Here is a 19,074-nt window from a genome sequence, read left to right as displayed (position 1 = left end):
TCTGTTTAAACACGTGCCAAAGGATTTCCCCATGGTAGCCCCGGACGCAGGCCACTAACTCATTGTGAAAACCGCTTACGCCCTATGTCATCATGTCTGTTGTCCCCTAGGTACTCCAGTGTGTGAGTGGAGTGACACGGTGTTTCCTATAATGCCAAGTGGCAGTGGGTTTCTGGTGATTGATATTCTCCACTCCTTCAGCACTCAGAACAGCAGGATTGTTATATTGAGAGCTCTGATCCTGTATAAAGACAAACCTCTGATTCATGACGTTACATAAGAGCCATATCCTGAATAACGCCTGCACTACAGAATTTAGCAGAAAAGTCCGTCCTTACATATGTCTGTGTCCAGGAAAGCTGGGTGACCTCCCTGATGTCTGTACGTGCAGGAGGACACCTTCCCTTCACATACCTGAAATGTCTCACATGCTTGTCTTATCGGTAACCCAAACACTAGAGATGGTCTATGTGATAACGCCAGGAGCGCAGCTTCTCCTCGAGGTGCATGGCATGCTTTTGTTTGTCTTTATATAGGATATATATATATTATAATGTACCGTATATAGTCAGGACAGTGGTCTGTCTATAGGAATGTGCATTATATGGGCGGAGGCTGTGAATGGTGCACTGTTCTTGTTCTGAATGGACGTCTTGTGCGGAAAATTCTCAATTGTTTGTCTGTTCTGTCAAAGATTTTCCATGTTTTTTCTAAATCCAGACACAGAACATATTGTGACCTCCCTGGACACAGTGGTTACCCTGCAGCCCACGCTGTTTACCACTGCCACCCAATCCTATATGCCACCACCATACACCCGACCCTATACACCACTGACACAATAACCAAACCTTACAATATGTACCTCCTTTAACACCAGCTAGCTCTATCTACCACTGTCCTCCAGCTCTGTATAACTCCATCGTCAGCACTATTACCTAACCACCAATGGCAGCACTGTTACCTCGCGAAACATATATTAACACTATTACCTAACCATCTATTTACCACCACCACCATTACCCAACCATTTATATACCACCATTACCCAACCATTTATATACCACCATTGCCCAACCATTTATATACTACCACCATTGCTCAACCATTTATATACCACCACCACCATTGCTCAACCATTTATATACCACCACCACTATTGCCCAACCATTTATATACCACCACCACCATTGCCCAACCATTTATATACCACCACCACCATTGCCCAACCATTTATATACCACCACCACCATTGCCCAACCATTTATATACCACCACCACCATTGCCCAACCATTTATATACCACCACCACCATTGCCCAACCATTTATATACCACCACCACCATTGCCCAAACATTTATATACCACCACCACCATTGCCCAACCATTTATATACCACCACCACCGCCCAACCATTTAAAGACCACCACCACCACCATTGCCCAAACATTTATATACCACCACCACCACCATTGCCCAACCATTTAAAGACCACCACCACCACCATTGCCCAAACATTTATATACCACCACCACCACCATTGCCCAACCATTTAAAGACCACCACCATTGCCCAACCATTTAAAGACCACCACCATTACCAAACCATTTAAAGACTACCACCACCATTACCCAACCATATATATATATATATATATATATATATATATATATACCACCACCATTACCCACCCATATATATATACCACCACCATTACCCACCCATATATATATATATACCACCACCATTACCCAACCATATACAGGTCCTTCTAAAAAAAAATTGCATATTGTGATAAAGTTCATTATTTTCTGTAATGTACTGATATACATTAGACTTTCATATATTTTAGATTCATTACATACCAACTGAAGTAGTTCAAGCCTTTTATTGTTTTAATATTGATGATTTTGGCATACAGCTCATGAAAACCCAAATTTCCTATCTAAAAAAATTAGCATATTTCATCCGACCAATAAAAGAAAAGTGTTTTTAATACAAAAAAAGTCAACCTTCAAATAATTATGTTCAGTTATGCACTCAATACTTGGTTGGGAATCCTTTTGCAGAAATGACTGCTTCAATGCGGCGTGGCATGGAGGCAATCAGCCTGTGGCACTGCTGAGGTGTTATGGAGGCCCAGGATGCTTCGATAGCGGCCTTAAGCTCATCCAGAGTGTTGGGTCTTGCATCTCTCAACTTTCTCTTCCCAATATCCCACAGATTCTCTATGGGGTTCAGGTCAGGAGAGTTGGCAGGCCAATTGAGCACAGTAATACCATGGTCAGTAAACCATTTACCAGTGGTTTTGGCACTGTGAGCAGGTGCCAGGTCGTCCTGAAAAATGAAATCTTCATCTCCATAAAGCTTTTCAGCAAATAGAAGCATGAAGTGCTCCAAAATCTCCTGATAGCTAGCTGCATTGACCCTGCCCTTGATAAAACACAGTGGACCAACACCAGCAGCTGACATGGCACCCCAGACCATCACTGACTGTGGGTACTTGACACTGGACTTCAGGCATTTTGGCATTTCCCTCTCCCCAGTCTTCCTCCAGACTCTGGCACCTTGATTTGTGAATGACATGCAAAATTTGCTTTCATCCGAAAAAAGTACTTTGGACCACTGAGCAACAGTCCAGGGCTGCTTCTCTGTAGCCCAGGTCAGGCGCTTCTGCCGCTGTTTCTGGTTCAAAAGTGGCTTGACCTGGGGAATGCGGCACCTGTAGCCCATTTCCTGCGCACGCCTGTACACGGTGGCTCTGGATGTTTCTACTCCAGACTCAATCCACTGCTTCCGCAGGTCCCCCAAGGTCTGGAATTGGTCCTTCTCCACAATCTTCCTCAGGGTCCGGTCACCTCTTCGCGTTGTGCAGCGTTTTCTGCCACACCTTTTCCTTCCCACAGACTTCCCACTGAGGTGCCTTGATACAGCACTCTGGGAACAGCCTATTCGTTCAGAAATTTCTTTCTGTGTCTTACCCTCTTGCTTGAGGGTGTCAATGATGGCCTTCTGGACAGCAGTCAGGTCGGCAGTCTTACCCATGATTGCGGTTTTGAGTAATGAACCAGGCTGGGAGTTTTTAAAAGCCTCAGGAATCTTTTGCAGGTGTTTAGAGTTAATTGGTTGATTCAGATGATTAGGTTAATCGCTCGTTTAGAGAACCTTTTCATGATATGCTAATTTTTTTAGATAGGAATTTGGGGTTTTCATGAGCTGTATGCCAAAATCATCAATATTAAAACAACAAAAGGCTTGAACTACTTCAGTTGGTGTGTAATGAATCTAAAATATATGAAAGTCTAATGTTTATCAGTACATTACAGAAAATAATGAACTTTATCACAATATGCTAATTTTTTTAGAAGGACCTGTGTATATATATACCACCACCATTACCCAACCATATATATATATATATATATATATATATATATATATATATATATATATATATATATATATATATATATACCACCACCATTACCCAACCATATATATATATATATATATATATACCACCACCACCACCATTACCCAACCATATATATATATATATACCACCACCATTACCCAACCATATATATATATATACCACCCCTGCTGATGCTGTTACTCAACCATATATATATACCACCGCTGCTGATGCTGTTACTCAACCATCGATGTACCAACACGATTACCTAGCCATTTATATGCCACCACTACTTGCTAACGCTATTACCCAGTCATTTTTGTACCACCACGTTGACCGCCCCTAATTATAGTGTGACTGATGAGCATTTCTCCCTAAAATATAAAATCTCCCTAAACACACCGCCCTCCCGAGTAGTCTTATTCTGAGGATTGACCTGTTTGAGCTCTCACTGCTGATGGCCACCATTACAGGTGTGATCTCCAATCTTTCTGCTGCTTTCTCCCTTCATCGGTTCCTGAATGTAAAATAGATGCTAATTAATTTTGGAGAGTGTGCCATGTAATTGGCGCCAAAGTGTCCTCCAGGTTAGTAATTGACTTCCTTCCGTTAACTGTATAGTTCATTTACCTGATTAAGATCTTAATTCTCCCAGAGATAAATTAGCTTTGTCCACTGCTGGTATTGTGAATGCAGCTGGGGATATGACTGGGGTATAAGGGAGATTTACACAAGCCAGTTATTGGGAATGATTATTCCTGCAAACGCTCCTTCCCGACAATCTGCCCGTGTAAATGTGCTGCCGATCACCCAATGAGTGAGTGAAACACTCATTCATCAGGTGATTGTGGTTCGTGCAGGCACCACCAATCAGTTCATGGGCAGCAGATTTTGCTGTCTAAACAATGTTCTGCTGCCCAAAAACCATAGTTCTGTATGAGGACGAGGGACAGTGAAGGAGATCGCTGCATGTAAATGTCTCCTTCACTGAACGAGCAGTTGACTGTCAGCAAGGAAAACCTAAGACATTATGTAAGCAGAATTGTGAATGCAGCTGTGGATGGGACTGGAGTATGACATTATGCCGCAGAAGAATTGTAAATGCAGCTCTGGAGTGTAAGACATGATGTAACCGCATAATTGTAACTGCACCTTAGATGAGACTTGAGTATGATACAGACTAGCAACTGCAGCTCTGAATGTGACTAGAGTATAAGACACAATGTGACAGTGATATTTCATTGTGCGTTGCTGCTGCTGCTGTGTGGACCGAATTTATTTTGTGTGGGGTTTTATTGGTGTTGGCGGATTTTCTGCCTACAGATTCTTTGTGGGTTCTTTGCCGGCGCCGATTTAACCAAGAAGTTCTATGAAATCTCTGCCAAACCTTGAGACATGAGGCAGCATTCTGTCATTATAATCCAGAGGCCGTCTGCTCCCCTTTTTACGGCCATCTGGTTTGTTAGGTGTACTACTACCCTCATCCTTATCCTTCTCCTCAGATGTCGGTGAAGTTGTGTTGCATCCCGCGTTTAATATGTCATGATAAGACAGCCATGTATGGGACTTTGGTCTGGTGGGTTCTCAAGTTTCCAGGAAGTGAAATGATCAGCACAGGACCAGGACCACTAGACCTCGCTTTTACTGTCACCCAGCTTTCCACACACCCTGCATGTCCTACAGCCGTACACGGTACATCCTATCCTACATCTGTAAATGGTCAGGGTAGCGTGGTCCTCTGTTCTGGTAATGTGTTGATGAGCACAGAAGTAAAAATAATTGGATTATAACGCCGTAACCTCCACCATGTCAGAAACACGCAGACATTTGGTCATCTGACGCTTCATTCAGTATATTTGAAATATATTATGATCATGTCCTACATGGTGCTTGTGACTTTCTGTTTTGTTGCCAGTAGTAAGGCCGTTGCACAACATATAGTTTTCGTTCCTCTTTGGCGCCATAGTTTCGTTATGTGGCTGCAGACACCCCGCTTCCTGTACTCATGCTCCATATTGGATTCCTTCTCTCTTAAAGTTTCTGGTGTTTTCTTGCAGCCACAATGAGCGGAAAGTGACCTGTAAGCACCCGGTGAGCGGCCAACCCTCCCAGGACAACTGCATCTTTGTGGTGAATGACCAGTGAGTATTAACTCTTCATCCTTTATTTTTCTGACCCACTAGACGGTTTTATTATGTTTTGGAGTCTCTGGACTAATCACCCCACTGTGAAGCCCCCCTTTCCTCAGCACCTCGTATGCCACCTATAGGAGGGGATGGTTAGCTAAAGTTATATGATGAATCTCTATGATCCGATGAAAGTGTTTTTTTTTTTTGTTTTTTTTTAAGGCCATCAGCGATGACGTCTCAGGAGACAAAGGACAGAACGGTCAGCATGACGAGTGACCACTCCAACTGCAACACTATGCCCACTGCAAACCCCACTAGCCCTGTATCCAGGGTGAGTTTCCTCCCCACCAGCCCCCTATCTAGGGTGACACGCTCGCTCTCATCTGTAGTGTCCGTGTCCTTTTGCTGTTCTGCTGCATGTGTGGGTCAGTGTATGACGTGTGGGGCACTATAACCAGGGTTTATGCCTAGGATATTTCTTACACTTGGTTCTTCTCCTCAGCCCTCGAGATCCTCCGGGAAGCTTCACAACTTTGGGAAAAGATCAAATTCCATAAAGAGAAACCCCAATGCCCCTGTGACGATGCATGGCTGGCTGTATAAAAAGGTATGTCACAAGTGTTATATTTACCCATCTGTCAGTACTTTTAGCTCCACACAGATTGGTGGTCAATGATATGTGCTTGTTCTGCATCAGCCATGTAATAATACACTCAACGTTTAAACCAAGAAGGAAAAGTCATGGAATTATGGAAATCACAGGATGTATAGACATGTTAATCATATGCAAAAGATAAAAAAATTGAATCAAAATATTCAAAACCTCTCTATTTATTCAGTATAGAGTATGAGCACAACATGCAGAAATACATGCACTTACACGCCTTGGCATGCTATCAATGAGGTTATTAATGGTTTTCTGATAAATGTTCTGCCACACTGAAAGCACTTGGGCACACAAATCATCAAGATTGGTTCCACAATTAAATCCATGTAATGCTGAGCTGTTAGTATAGCTAAAATGAAGACTAGAGGGGTCTAGCTAATTATACATTATGCCACCCCACATCATAATCCTGGGATTAGGACCCTTGTAAAGGCCTCTTCATGGCATTGCCTACATGGCCTCCAGAACAATCTCCAGCTATCATTGCACCTGAGACCAAAGCAGGACATGTCACTGAAGAGGTTAGATCTCCATTCCAGCCTCTAGTGCCATCTTGCTGTGCGCCATGATAGCCTTTGACAGCGGCAGTGTAAGGTAGATGGAACATCTGTAGCTGGCTGTCTGGATCGCAGCCCAATGTTGTGCAAGCGGCTTCTGATGGTTTGTGTAGACACTGTTTGCCGCCCTGGGCTTGGGATGTGACGTCCAATTTCACTTGCAGTACAGAATAGATCACTGTGCTCCATTCCTCCAAGCAGATGATCAATCTGTGCAGAAGTTCACCTCTGTGCACCTCTTGCTGGCGTTCCAGTTTGTCATTGTTATCCCAACCATGGTATACACAGCATAGAACAGTGCTGACATCTCGGCCTAGGCATGTAACGATCTACCAGAGTAATAAACCAAGGTGTCTCGGTTCAAGGATTCGGTCCCTCCCAGATTGGGACAAGTGATGGCTGGCACATAGATGAACAGGAGGCATCGCACAATCATCCCACACTACGTGATCCCATTTTGGAGGTTTCATGTGACTAAAAAACCTTTGCTTTCAATTTGCATTTTATGCTCCTCCCACATGCCACAGATTGGAGCTACCTGCTAAAAAAATTTTTTTATATAATTTACAGTTCTTAGCGACACCTGCTACTTTTTTTATTTGTTTGTTCTTACAGCTTGTCCTTCTTGGTGTTGTCATTTTTCAATGTTGACGAGTGCTGATTCTGTTGGGGTGACAGTAGACTGACAACAGAGGGGTTAATCTGGCAGCGTCACTGTAGGGATGGTGTTCACACAACGTGTCAGCAACACCTGCTGCTGAACCTGTGCGAAGCGCTAATTACCAGAGGTTGTAGAAGCTTCTCTGTAACCCCGTCACTGCCAGCATGCATCACAGCTGCAGTACATCTCCAGCTCTAGGCCATTGATGAGAGGACCTGGGACTTGATGTGTTTGTCACCCTTCGCTCTGGTGCTACCTAAAGTGGTAGCAGAACCACAATCACCAAAGGTGGATGAAGCTTTTCCCTCCTAATCTGGACACTCGCTCCACTTTACAGGACAAGCTTTCTCTCTAATAAGCTCCTTGTGATGTTTTTTTGCAGGCCAATTCGGGGATGAAGTTATGGAAGAAGCGCTGGTTTGTGCTTTCGGACCTGTGTCTCTTCTATTACAGAGGTAAGCCCCTGGCCCAGCTTTAAAATAATCTATACCCTAATAGGGAGAACGGTTAAAGGGATATTACCTGTTTACTTGTCTTAGCATTTGTCATAGCTCTTTCTGGCTCCAGTGAGTGACATGACCACTGCGGTTGCAAGGACGTTGCCATGGAATTGTGACCATAGGCATCTTACTTGTGGATGATGGTAGTGGACATGGCGTTGCTGATGGAAATGGCAGTGTTGCTGCAGTGGGCTACTGATCTTCAATCTGAATTTGGTTTATCTTTACATATGTGTAACTTTATACTAACAATTAGGCTGGCTTTTATTGCAGTAGAATTTTGGGCCAAAGTTTTTGTACAATTTTGGTGCATATTAAGCCGAGCCATTTCTGATAAAGCCCCAGTCCTTTCCTGCTAAGCCGTGACCCTTGTGTATAATCACTTAATAAATGTGGTGGAAAGCATCTACTCCGGTCTTTAACCTCTTCAGGACACAGAGCGTACAGGTATGCCCTTATGTCCTGGTACTTAAGGACACAGGGCGTACCAGGGCGTAAGCTGGTGCCTGCTCAAATAATTGAGCAGGCACCTCGGCTAAATGCCCGGGGGGGTCCCGTGACACCCACTTCCCCCCATGTCAATTCAGACCTGCGGTTTGCGGCTTTTCTAAGTTGCGGCGGCGGGCGGTGCCATCGGGTCCCCATGCGGCTATAGGGGGGACCCGATGGCATGGAAGGCAGCGCAATGTCTAAAGAAGGCATTGCGCTGCCTTCCGGTGACGTGCCTGTGAGATCCAGCCCCCTGGATCTCACAGGCCCCGAAAGCTGTTTGAGTAATACACACAGTATTACTCATACAGCCAATGCATTCCAATACAGAAGTATTGGAATGCATTGTAAAAGGGATTAGACCCCCAAAAGTTGAAATCCCAAAAAAGTTGAAAAAATAAAGTCCCCCCCCAAAAAAAATTAAGTTTCAAGTAAAAGTAAACAAACTTCATTTTTCCCAAATAAAGTAAAAAAAAAAATAGGGAATAATTTTTTTTATAATAAAATAAGTATACCTATTAGGTATCTCCGCGTCCGTATCGACCGGCTCTATAAACATATAAAATGACCTAACCCCTCAGATAAACACTGTAAAAAATAAAAACTGTGCTAAATTAAAAATAAAATTGTCACCTTACATCACAAAAAGTACAACAGCAAGCGATCAAAAAGGCGTTTTCCCACCAAAATAGTACCAATCTAACCGTCGCCTCATCCCGCAAAAAATGAGCCCCTACCTGAGACAATCGCCCAAAAAATTCAAAAACTATGGCTCAGAATATGGAGACACTAAAACCTCATTTTTTTTTTTGTTTGAAAAAAGCTGTTATTGTGTAAAACTTACATAAATAAATAAAAAGTATACATATTTGGTATCACTGCATTCGTATCGTCCGGCTCTATAAACATATCACATGACCTAACCCCTCAGATGAACACCGTAAAAAAATTAACAAAAATAAAACTGTGCTAAATAAACCATTTTTTGTCACCTTGCATCACAAAAAGTGTAATAGCAAGCGATCAAAAAGTCATATGCACCCCAAAATAGTGCCAATCAAACCGTCATCTCATCCCGCAAAAAAATGAGACCCTACCTAAGATAATCGTCCAAAAACTGAAAAAACTATGGCTCTCAGACATGGAGACACTAAAACATCATTTATTTATTTTTGTTTCAAAAATGATATTATTGTGTAAAACTTACATAAATAAAAAAAAGTATACATATTAGGTATCGCCACGTCCGTATCGACCAGCTTTATAAAAATATCTCATGACCTAACCCCTCAGATGAACACCGTGAAAAATTTAAAATAAAAACTGTGCTAAATAAACCATTGGAGTGGTGGTCGTGTGCATGTGCACTACTGTTCTATCCCCAAACGGACTTAGGGGCTCCCATTGTTTTAAGTGGGATTAGCATGGTCAAATTTTGGGTGATCATACATTAATTACTTATCCTGTTGATAAATGACATTGATCCACTTGACAGTCCATGTATGTCTGCACCTGGACTATTCACACACTGAATGATCTGTGGGTTTGTGGCCATGTTTCCAATGTTTTGTCTCCAGTCTCCACACGTTTTCAATATCGAAGCCTCTGGTAACTGGAGGAAAGGTGGTAAGTTGTTGGATTGTCACCCTGAGAGGGGGTCTGGAGGTGACTGCCTATTTTGTTTCTGCAGATGATAAGGAGGAAGGTGTCCTTGGCAGTATCTTACTTCCCAGCTTCCAGATATCACTGGTAACTGCAGATGACCATATTAACCGCGCTCATGCCTTCAAGGTGAGAGTGTCTCTAGGCTGTACCTCATGTAGAAGGATGTTATCGCCCTCTTGGGGGGTTTCTTAGTGTGCAGCCTCTGCAGAGCCTGTTCATAGGTGAAGTCAGAGGTGGAATAATGGGAGTAGTAATACAATCATTCATGTCTGACTATAGACTATGTCTCTATATATTAAGGATCTCTGTCTCTTCTTTCCTTGGGGTTTGATATGAGTTACAAGTCTCATGAGGAAAAAGAAGATCTCTGCATCACTTTGTCATGGTGAGTTCAAATTCACAGGGGCTTCAGAAGCTGACCCCTTACATAACTGCAGAGAGGCCCCACAAGCTGATAATGTATGTAATGACACAGGGTCCCCACAAACCTGATACCGTACATAATGGCAAAGGGGCCTCATATGCTGATTCCCTAACAGCAAAGGGGCGCCACCACCGGACCCTCAAAATAATGGTACAGGAGCCCTACAACCCAGCCTGACCGCCTACTAACAGCACAGAGGCCCACAAACTGCTCCCTACATAAGAGGTCAACGTGACCTGCAGTAGACCCTGCTGCCTCGGTTTAGTCCTGTCATGTTAAGAGACTTCCTCTCCCTAGACAAATAATGAGTGATGCACCCAATGCCATCTGCAGGGCTATCATAGATTGCCCACTGATTGTGTCTTTTCTTTTTTTTCCAGAGATATAACTGTTTCTATCACTCCCCTATCCCTTCCATCAGGCAGCGCACTCAAACATGAGGACCTATTATTTCTGCTGTGACACCAGTAAAGAGATGGACATATGGATGAGGGTGATGACTGCGGCCTCCCTCTTACACTCTGAGCCTGCAAAACGGTATGTGTAGCCTGCTGTATACAGTGTGTATACTTGGGGCAGGAGTATACCCAAGTCAGTATTAGCATAGGATGTTCTGGAATCATGTACTATAGGCTGAATATTTTGGGATCCACCACATGATGATTACAGATGATGTGAGTATAGGAATCATTTCGGGAAGTGACCACAGGTATTTCCCACAGGCATCTTGGGGTTTCTCATGTGCTGAGGCTGCAGAGTGGCAGGATGGGCGTTTTTTTGTGATTTTTCCAGGGCAGTCATATTAACCCATGTTTCTCTTCAGAACGGATATCACTAAACTTGATCACCCTCCCCCACAAGAAATCAACCATGTGGCCAACCAAAGACTATTGATCCGACCAGAGACCAACAACAACCAGAAGAATCAAGAGATGATGATCAACAGAGGGGAGGAAAAAGTGTTTCGAGAAGCTGAGAAGTATGGATTCCAGAAGGATGGCCAGGAGCGCCCTCTAACCAAGATAAGCAGCGTGAAGCATCACTCCTACATATCTGACTATGACTTCCTGGCGGCAAACACTGCACAGTACAGAGCAACCCACGTGAATGGCCCAGAGAGCAGATTACACGATGGGCAGGGTCACCTCTCAGAGATGGACTTCAGGGGTCACCAGAGAAGTGTTGTGTCCCAGCAGGTTGAGACTGACAGAGCCATCCAGCGAACCAACTCCATGCTGCAGCTTGAGCAGTGGATCCGAACGCAGAGAGAGAAGAGTCCAGAGGAGGATACTGGCGGGTGAGTTAGGGGGTCGTCTTGGCTTGTATAATACCACTGACGTCTTGTATCTCATGGTTTTCTATTTTCACACAGTGTCATGTCCTATCAGACATTACCCCGGAATATGCCAAGCTACCGGGCTCCGGTGGTGCCACGTTACCCTGAGGGATACAAGACGCTGCCGCGGAATCTCAAGACACGACCAGACAGTGTCTGCAGCACCACTGGCATGCTATATGAACGGACATTGGTCCCGGTAACGGCCCCGCTGGAGGAGAAGCGGAGGTCAGTGCGGGATGATACCATGTGGCAGCTGTATGAATGGCAACAAAGGCAGTTTTACAATAAACAGAGCACTCTGCGGCGACACTCTTCTCTGACCAGTCCCAAGACCATGGTTCATATCTCTGATCAGACCATTCACTCCATCCCTATGTCACCATCTCATGGCTCCATCTCTGGCTACCACACATATTCCCCTCACCGAGCCTACCGATCAGAAGTGTCCTCGCCGGTGCAGAGGGGTGACCTGACTATAGAACGCAGACAGAAGCCACAGTCCAATAAGGTGAGAACTGCATCTCTATACAGCACTAAATATATATTTGCTGTATAATATAACTTAAATCTGGAGACTGGTTATGTCACCATCTTTATAACTTCTTTTTAGAGTGTTGTGATGTCACCACGTGTATAATACCTGAAGAGCAGTGATGTCACTGCTTTATAACTTAACTTTGGAGACTGAGATCTCACTGTTATATAATATACAGTAACTTATATCTGGAGAGCAGTGATGTCACAGCTGTATAATATAACTTACCGGAATATCTGGAGAGGAGTGATGTAAGTGCTGTAGAGTGTAACTTATAGATTTGGAGAGCATTGATGTCACCTCCCATATAATAGAACGTATCTGGAGAGCGATGATGTCACTACTATAGATTATAACATATCTGGAGAGTGGTGACGTCACTGCTGTGGAATATAACTTACTGGAATATCTGGAGAGCAGTGATGTCACTGCTGCATAATATAACTTGTATCTGGAGAGTGATGAAGTCACTGTTGTATAGTATAGTATAACACATCTGGAGAGCAATAATGTCACTGCTGTGGAATATAACATATCTGGAGAGCGGTGATGTCACTGCCGTACAGTATAATATAACATTTCTGAAGGGTGGTGATGTCACTACTGTAGAATATAATATCTGGAGAGCGGTGATGTCACTGCCTTACAGTATAATATAACATTTCTGGAGGGTGGTGCTATCACCTTTGTAGAATATAACATCTGGAGAGTGGTGATGTCACTGCCATACAGTATAATATAACATCTGGAGAATGGTGCCGTCATTTTATGTAGAGGTGATGTCACTGCTGTACAGTATATATCTGGAGAGTGGTGATGTCACTGTTGTAGAATATAATATATCTGGAGAGGTGATGTCGCTGCTGTACAGTATATATCTGGAGAGTAGTGATGTCACTGTTGTAGAATATAATATATCTGGAGAGGTTATGTCGCTGCTGTACAGTAAGAGTGGTGATGATTGCATCCTTTATAATGTAACTTGTATCTGGACTAGTGATGTCACCTTCTGTATAATATAAATTACATCTGGAGAAAGTTGATGTCTTTGCTGCATAACACAACTTATATCTGAAGAGCAGTGATGTCACCACCTGTATAATATTATATATCTGCAGAATGGTGATGTTTGTCTCCTTTATAATAAATAGAACATGTCAAAATAAATAAAAATATGGATAAAATATCACAAGACATAAAAAGTCACCTAAAGAGAGGCTGCTGAGTTCTCCTTTTGAACAAGTTAATTCATATCAGCATTATTTGCATCATTTTAGTGTATCCGTGGTCTTCAGCCTTAAGCCAACTCTTTGTAAATGATGACCTGTCCTCTGGATAGGTTATCGGCATCTGATCGGTGGGAGTCCCACACCTGGGACCCCTGCTGATCAGCTGTTTGAGAGGGCACTGGTGCTCCTGTGAGTGCTGTGGCCTTCTTGCTGCTTACCCTAGGCCACCGACATCACGACCTTCAGTCACGTGGCCTAGGTACAGCTCAGCCCCTTCTCAAACAGCTGATCGGTGGGACATATTACTGTGGAACTTCTATAGATAATATCATCACTGTGGTCCGATGCCATTGGTGACAGGCTGTGTAAGCAGCACCTCTTTTTATGTGATGTTTTATCTATGTCACTGCTTGTATAATACAGCTTATATCTGAAGAGCAGTGATGCCCGCTGTTGTGTAACTATATCTGAAGTTATTTCACATTTCATATAACTGATATCTGAAAAAGGAGATGTCATTGCTGCATAATATAACTTACGCCCGGAGAGCAGTGATCTCATGTCCTGTATAATAATCCATACGTACCATGTAATGTAATATATATGGCAAGTAGTATATGATATCCTATATACGGGGTAGTATAATATTTCCTGGATACTGTATATGGATCACTGGACAGCACTATACCCCCTTATATAACCTGTATAGTGAAGCAGCTATATATATATATTTCCCATCCCGTAGTTTGTTAGGACATCTTGCGGACTCTGTTTCCCTGCAGTGATAATCTCTAAAGTGGTCCTGTACCCCTTGTCTCCTGGCTCTTGTGTATGTATGGCGCTTGCGGTCAGGTTGATGAGAATACCTTGTGTTTCTACAGCTCGCCTTTGCTGCTGAGAGAAGGTCAGTGCCGGCAGGATTGTCTGTACAGCCCATTACACCACAGGGTCTTCAAGGCAAAACTGTGAGTGGTGCATTTATCTGTAATAGCAGCGTTTACTCCCAGCTCCGCTACCATACACAATCTGCCCCGACTCCTGGAAATAATACAAGCATGACAGCTGGTCTGGGGTCCAGCTGCTGTCAACACAGGGGGCCATGTATTTCGGTAGCTGCTCCAGAGTAATGACCTGCACCTCAGATACACAAAGGGGACACCACCAAATGTACATTTCCCAGATAAATGGGAGGGGGAGTACAAGCTTTATACACAGCCCCAAGATAGGCAACTAGGGGTACATCTCCCAGAGAATCGGTGGGGGAACATCCCTTGATACACAGCCTCCACAGATATAGAGCTAGAGGGTACATCTCTCAGTTAACCAGCTGGGGGTAATTCCCCATACACATCTCCCAGTCACAGTGTAGTCAAGAGGGGGGACATTACCAATACATAGCTTCCCAGATAAGAGAACTACCTCTCTGAGGTTCATTCCCAATACACAGCCCAAGATGGAGAACTAGGGGGTACATGCCCCAGGTAGAGAACTAGGGGGTACATGCCCCAGATAAACAGCCCCAGGTAGAGAACTAGGGGGTACATGCCCCAGATAAACAGCCCCAGGTAGCGAACTAGGGGGTACATGCCCCAGATAAACAGCCCCAGGTAGCGAACTAGGGGGTACATGTCCCAGATATACAGCCCAGATAGAGAACGAGGGGCTACATGCCCCAGATAGAGAACGAGGGGCTACATGCCCCAGATAAACAGCCCCAGATAAAGAACTAGAGGTATATCTTCAAAATAAAGATGAGGGTCATTCCAAATATACAACTCCCAGATAAGAGAACTTAGGCGGTATATCTCTCTGATAAGCTCCTGGGAGATCTGTTGAATTCCTCCAGGACATGATCACTTGTAAGAATAAAATGTCTTGTCTTGTTGTTGGAAACGGTGATCAGGATCTGCAGGTGTTTTGTAGGAGGAGAGCACGGACACATCTGCTGCACTTCACACCTAGTGCGTCCTGAGGGACGCTAGTACTTGGTGTTACATGGTTGGGAAGAGGCACTCTACGTAGCTCCGCCAGTTTCTGCTCCAGTTGTAGCATCTAGATAGTTGTATTTCTCTTCAGTGATGCATTTTTCTTCTGAGCTGTGTGGGAGATGTCGGACACTGAGATTAACATCTCTTCCCTTCTTTATGCTGCACTCCAGCCTGAGGAGCTGACAATCTTATTAATCAAACTGCGGAGACAGCAAGCGGAGCTGAGCAGTATCCGGGAACACACCTTAACCCAGCTCTTGCATTTAAAGCAGGCTTGTAGCCCAAAGGTCAGCATTAACAATGGCAGCTCAACACGTTCCACCATCCTGCATGTAGTGACTCCATATTCTAGTGTGTCATCTGCGAGATAGGGGGCTGGGGGAGTATGCCCTGGAGTGTGACTGTGTGATGCACCCCTTGCACTGGACTCCTGGGGGACATGTTTCATGGTTTCTTGCAGCTCATATACAGGACTGTGCAGAAGTTTTCTTTATTTAAAGGGTAGTCCACCTCTGAGCCAGTCACTTGGGGCTGCTGGAAACCTTAGGCCTCTTTCACACTTGCGTTGTCCGGATCCGGCGTGTACTCCACTTGCCGGAATTACACGCCGGATCCGGAAAAACGCAAGTGTACTGAAAGCATTTGAAGATGGATCCGTCTTTAAAATGCGTTCAGTGTTACTATGGCAGCCAGGACGCTATTAAAGTCCTGGTTGCCATAGTAGTAGTGGGGAGCGGTATACTTACAGTCCGTGCTGCTCCCGGGGCGCTCCAGAATGACGTCAGAGCGCTCCATGCGCATGGGGCACCCTGCCGTCACTCTGGAGCGCCCCGGGAGCCGCACGGACGGTAAGTATACTGCTCCCCACTACACTTTACCATGGCTGCCAGGACTTTAGCGCAGAGCTTTTTCCTAGTCAGATCATCCATTACAAGATAATACAGAATCAGAAGATGTGGTAAGACACCAGAACAGTGTCCATCAGTTCAAAGGGACTGAAGGTGGTGTGTCTGGGAGATCCAAGGAGATCAGCTCGAGGTGTCTCTCTCCATTGTGGGGGAAGACAACTTCATCATAGGTGTTGAAGTCTTCTCCATAAAGCCTCGTTCACACGTCAGTGTCTCACGGACGTGTGCTGTACATGTTCTCCATGAACAGCACACGTCCCCATTCATTTTAATGTGTGTATTCAGACATCAGTGTTTTAGCACAGTCCGTGGGTCAGTGTTTTTAGCACGGATACATGCTCTGTTTTGTCCGTGTTCACGGATCCCTCACGTCCATTATAGTCTATGGGTCTGTGAAAACCAGGGATGCAACATGGATACCATCCGTGTTGCAACCGCGTATCACAGATCATTAGGAAGAGATGTTTTGAAAATTATTTTTCAGCTGTTCAGTGTCAGTGAAACACGGATGCAACACGGACAGCAAAACACAGACACACTAACCCAACACAGATCCTTCACTGATGCATCACTGACCACCTGCTCACGGATTTGAGCATGGACGTGTGAATGAGGCTTAAGAATGGAGTGATCGGGCGTTTTTCATAACTTTAGCATTTTTTTAACGGGTATCTTGCACACGGTTGGAGTGTTTTATTGATTCACCTAAATTGGGAAAAATAAGACACATGCATTTTTTCTAGTGCCATTTTTATTCCCCAGTTTGTGTGTGTTTTTGACTATATCCTTTTTTTTATTTTTATTTTTTATTTATTTTTTTATAACCGCTTGCTGACTATCCATTAACTATATTCGTCTAGACGGTCGGCACTTATCTCTGCAAGGGATTTTCTGAACTTCCTTGTAGAGTTCGCAGCTGCAGGAGTGGGGGGGGTCTCCTCTAAGTGACAGCAGGATTACCCACAGAGAAGCCATAGATACTTTTTTTTTTTTTTGCGCTGTGTATACAGATCAGAAAGTGGCAATGCAGCTTTCTGCTCCAGTCCTAGAAAATTGGGGTCCTAGAGGTTGGGTGGCTGCACGCTTTAGCGCTGCCCTAGCTGTTTTACTTTACTATATCCCGCCCATCAGTGCCGGTGACATCATCTGGCTTCCTGGCAGCCCCGGTACGTCACCGGATCTCCAAAAAATGCCTTTGCCCTGCGCGATTTAGCGCAGGGCAAAGCAGAGCATCGGAGCATGAACTGCTCCGATGCTCAAGTCAGGGGGCTGCCTGGGTGAAAATGGAGGGATGTCCGGGTTCAGCTCTGAACCCGGACAATCCCTTTAAAAGACCCAGATCAGCCCTGCAGTGAGGCTGTAAAGCATAGTATTCTGCTGTAAAACCTCTCTATGTCGGCCCCAGTTACAGGAGATATCAGCAGTAACAGTAATGTCCCCCAAAAATCTTGTATGATCTTAAGGGGAGACACAAATTGTAAAATAAATAATTAAAATTGAAAACACAACCCATATCTCCCCTATATCAAAATGCCTATTATGGAAGGGGACATACATAAACAAGTATTTTCTTACTAAAGGGTTTTTATGATTTTTTTTTTTTTTTTTTTTTTTTTTTTATACTGATGACCCATTCTCTGGATAGGTCATCATTATCTGATCAAGGGGGGGGGGGGGGTTGTCTGACAAACTGGGACTTCCACTTAACAGCTGATTGAGGAAGCCGCAGCGGCCACCAGAGCTCCTTTGGTGCTGCAGCCTCCTCCCAGTGTCACACATTGTACAGTAGCTGTGCCTGCTATCGTAGCTCAGCCCCGTTTACTTGAATGAGACTGAGCTGCGCCTAGGCCATGTGACCGATGAACGTGTCATCACTGGCCTAGGAGAGGTGGAGAGAAGGCCTGATCAGCAGGGATCTCAGATATCTATGTTAAAGTCAGAAAACTCCTGGGTATGAAAAAAAGACAAGCTAAAATAAATACTATATAAAAATAAAGCCCTAAAAGGAAAAATTATTTACATAACCGAACAGAAACAAAAAATGTATTGCTTTCAAAGACGATGCATAGTATGTCACGTGAAGGTGATGATACTATGTATTATGTCTTAGGGGGTTGATATTATGTTTGTCATGTGTGATAGTATGTGTGATTCGTCATGTAGAAGTTACTATGCATGCTGATACTAGGTATTGGTTTTCCTGCTGATGTCTAGTCTTGATGTAAACTTGCTCTGTCCTTTCTCTACTCTTTAATGCTCCCTCCGTTGCTGCTAGAATGAGATTCTCTCACATCATCTTCAAAGGAACCTCATCTATGTGGATCACCAGGTGGGATTTGGGTGGTTTTTCTTTGTATTTGTGAAGTTTAGATTCCATTCTGTGAACTGGAGCTGAACCATGTCTGTGCCTGAGCAGAATTCTGATATCGTTAATCCTGTTCTGTAGATTCAGCTTTTTATCTTTTTTTATTTGCTTATTAATTAGCCACCTGTAAGCCTAGTGGTGCATGCTCTAACCTGGTGCAGTCATTAAAGAGAAGACTCTCAGGGTAGATTCAGGAGGGGAGG

General features: G+C 44.0%; 1 protein-coding gene across 9 annotated transcripts in view; it reads left to right on the top strand.

Moving 5' to 3' along the window:
* PLEKHA5 (pleckstrin homology domain containing A5) overlaps positions 1 to 19,074 on the top strand; it is a 90,636-nt gene that overhangs the window by 48,588 nt on the left and 22,974 nt on the right. For 4 of the 9 annotated variants that reach the window (XM_044281497.1, XM_044281492.1, XM_044281503.1 and 1 more), the window contains 11 exons: positions 5,473 to 5,556; positions 5,764 to 5,875; positions 6,047 to 6,151; positions 7,812 to 7,884; positions 10,109 to 10,209; positions 10,929 to 11,044; positions 11,331 to 11,804; positions 11,880 to 12,354; positions 14,492 to 14,575; positions 15,769 to 15,885; positions 18,782 to 18,835. In XM_044281497.1, coding sequence (XP_044137432.1) covers positions 5,473 to 5,556; positions 5,764 to 5,875; positions 6,047 to 6,151; positions 7,812 to 7,884; positions 10,109 to 10,209; positions 10,929 to 11,044; positions 11,331 to 11,804; positions 11,880 to 12,354; positions 14,492 to 14,575; positions 15,769 to 15,885; positions 18,782 to 18,835 — 1,795 coding nt within the window. Of the gene's footprint in view, positions 1 to 5,472; positions 5,557 to 5,763; positions 5,876 to 6,046; positions 6,152 to 7,811; positions 7,885 to 10,108; positions 10,210 to 10,273; positions 10,469 to 10,928; positions 11,045 to 11,330; positions 11,805 to 11,879; positions 12,355 to 14,491; positions 14,576 to 15,768; positions 15,886 to 18,781; positions 18,836 to 19,074 lie in introns of those variants that run through there. The other 5 variants (XM_044281494.1, XM_044281501.1, XM_044281496.1 and 2 more) reach the window with 4 other exon arrangements.

Source organism: Bufo gargarizans, chromosome 2 (genome assembly GCF_014858855.1).
Source record: "Bufo gargarizans isolate SCDJY-AF-19 chromosome 2, ASM1485885v1, whole genome shotgun sequence".
NCBI classification, from domain to species: Eukaryota; Metazoa; Chordata; class Amphibia; order Anura; family Bufonidae; genus Bufo; species Bufo gargarizans.
Note: the sequence above shows the minus strand (reverse complement) of the source record. Positions and strands in the feature narration are given on the sequence as shown.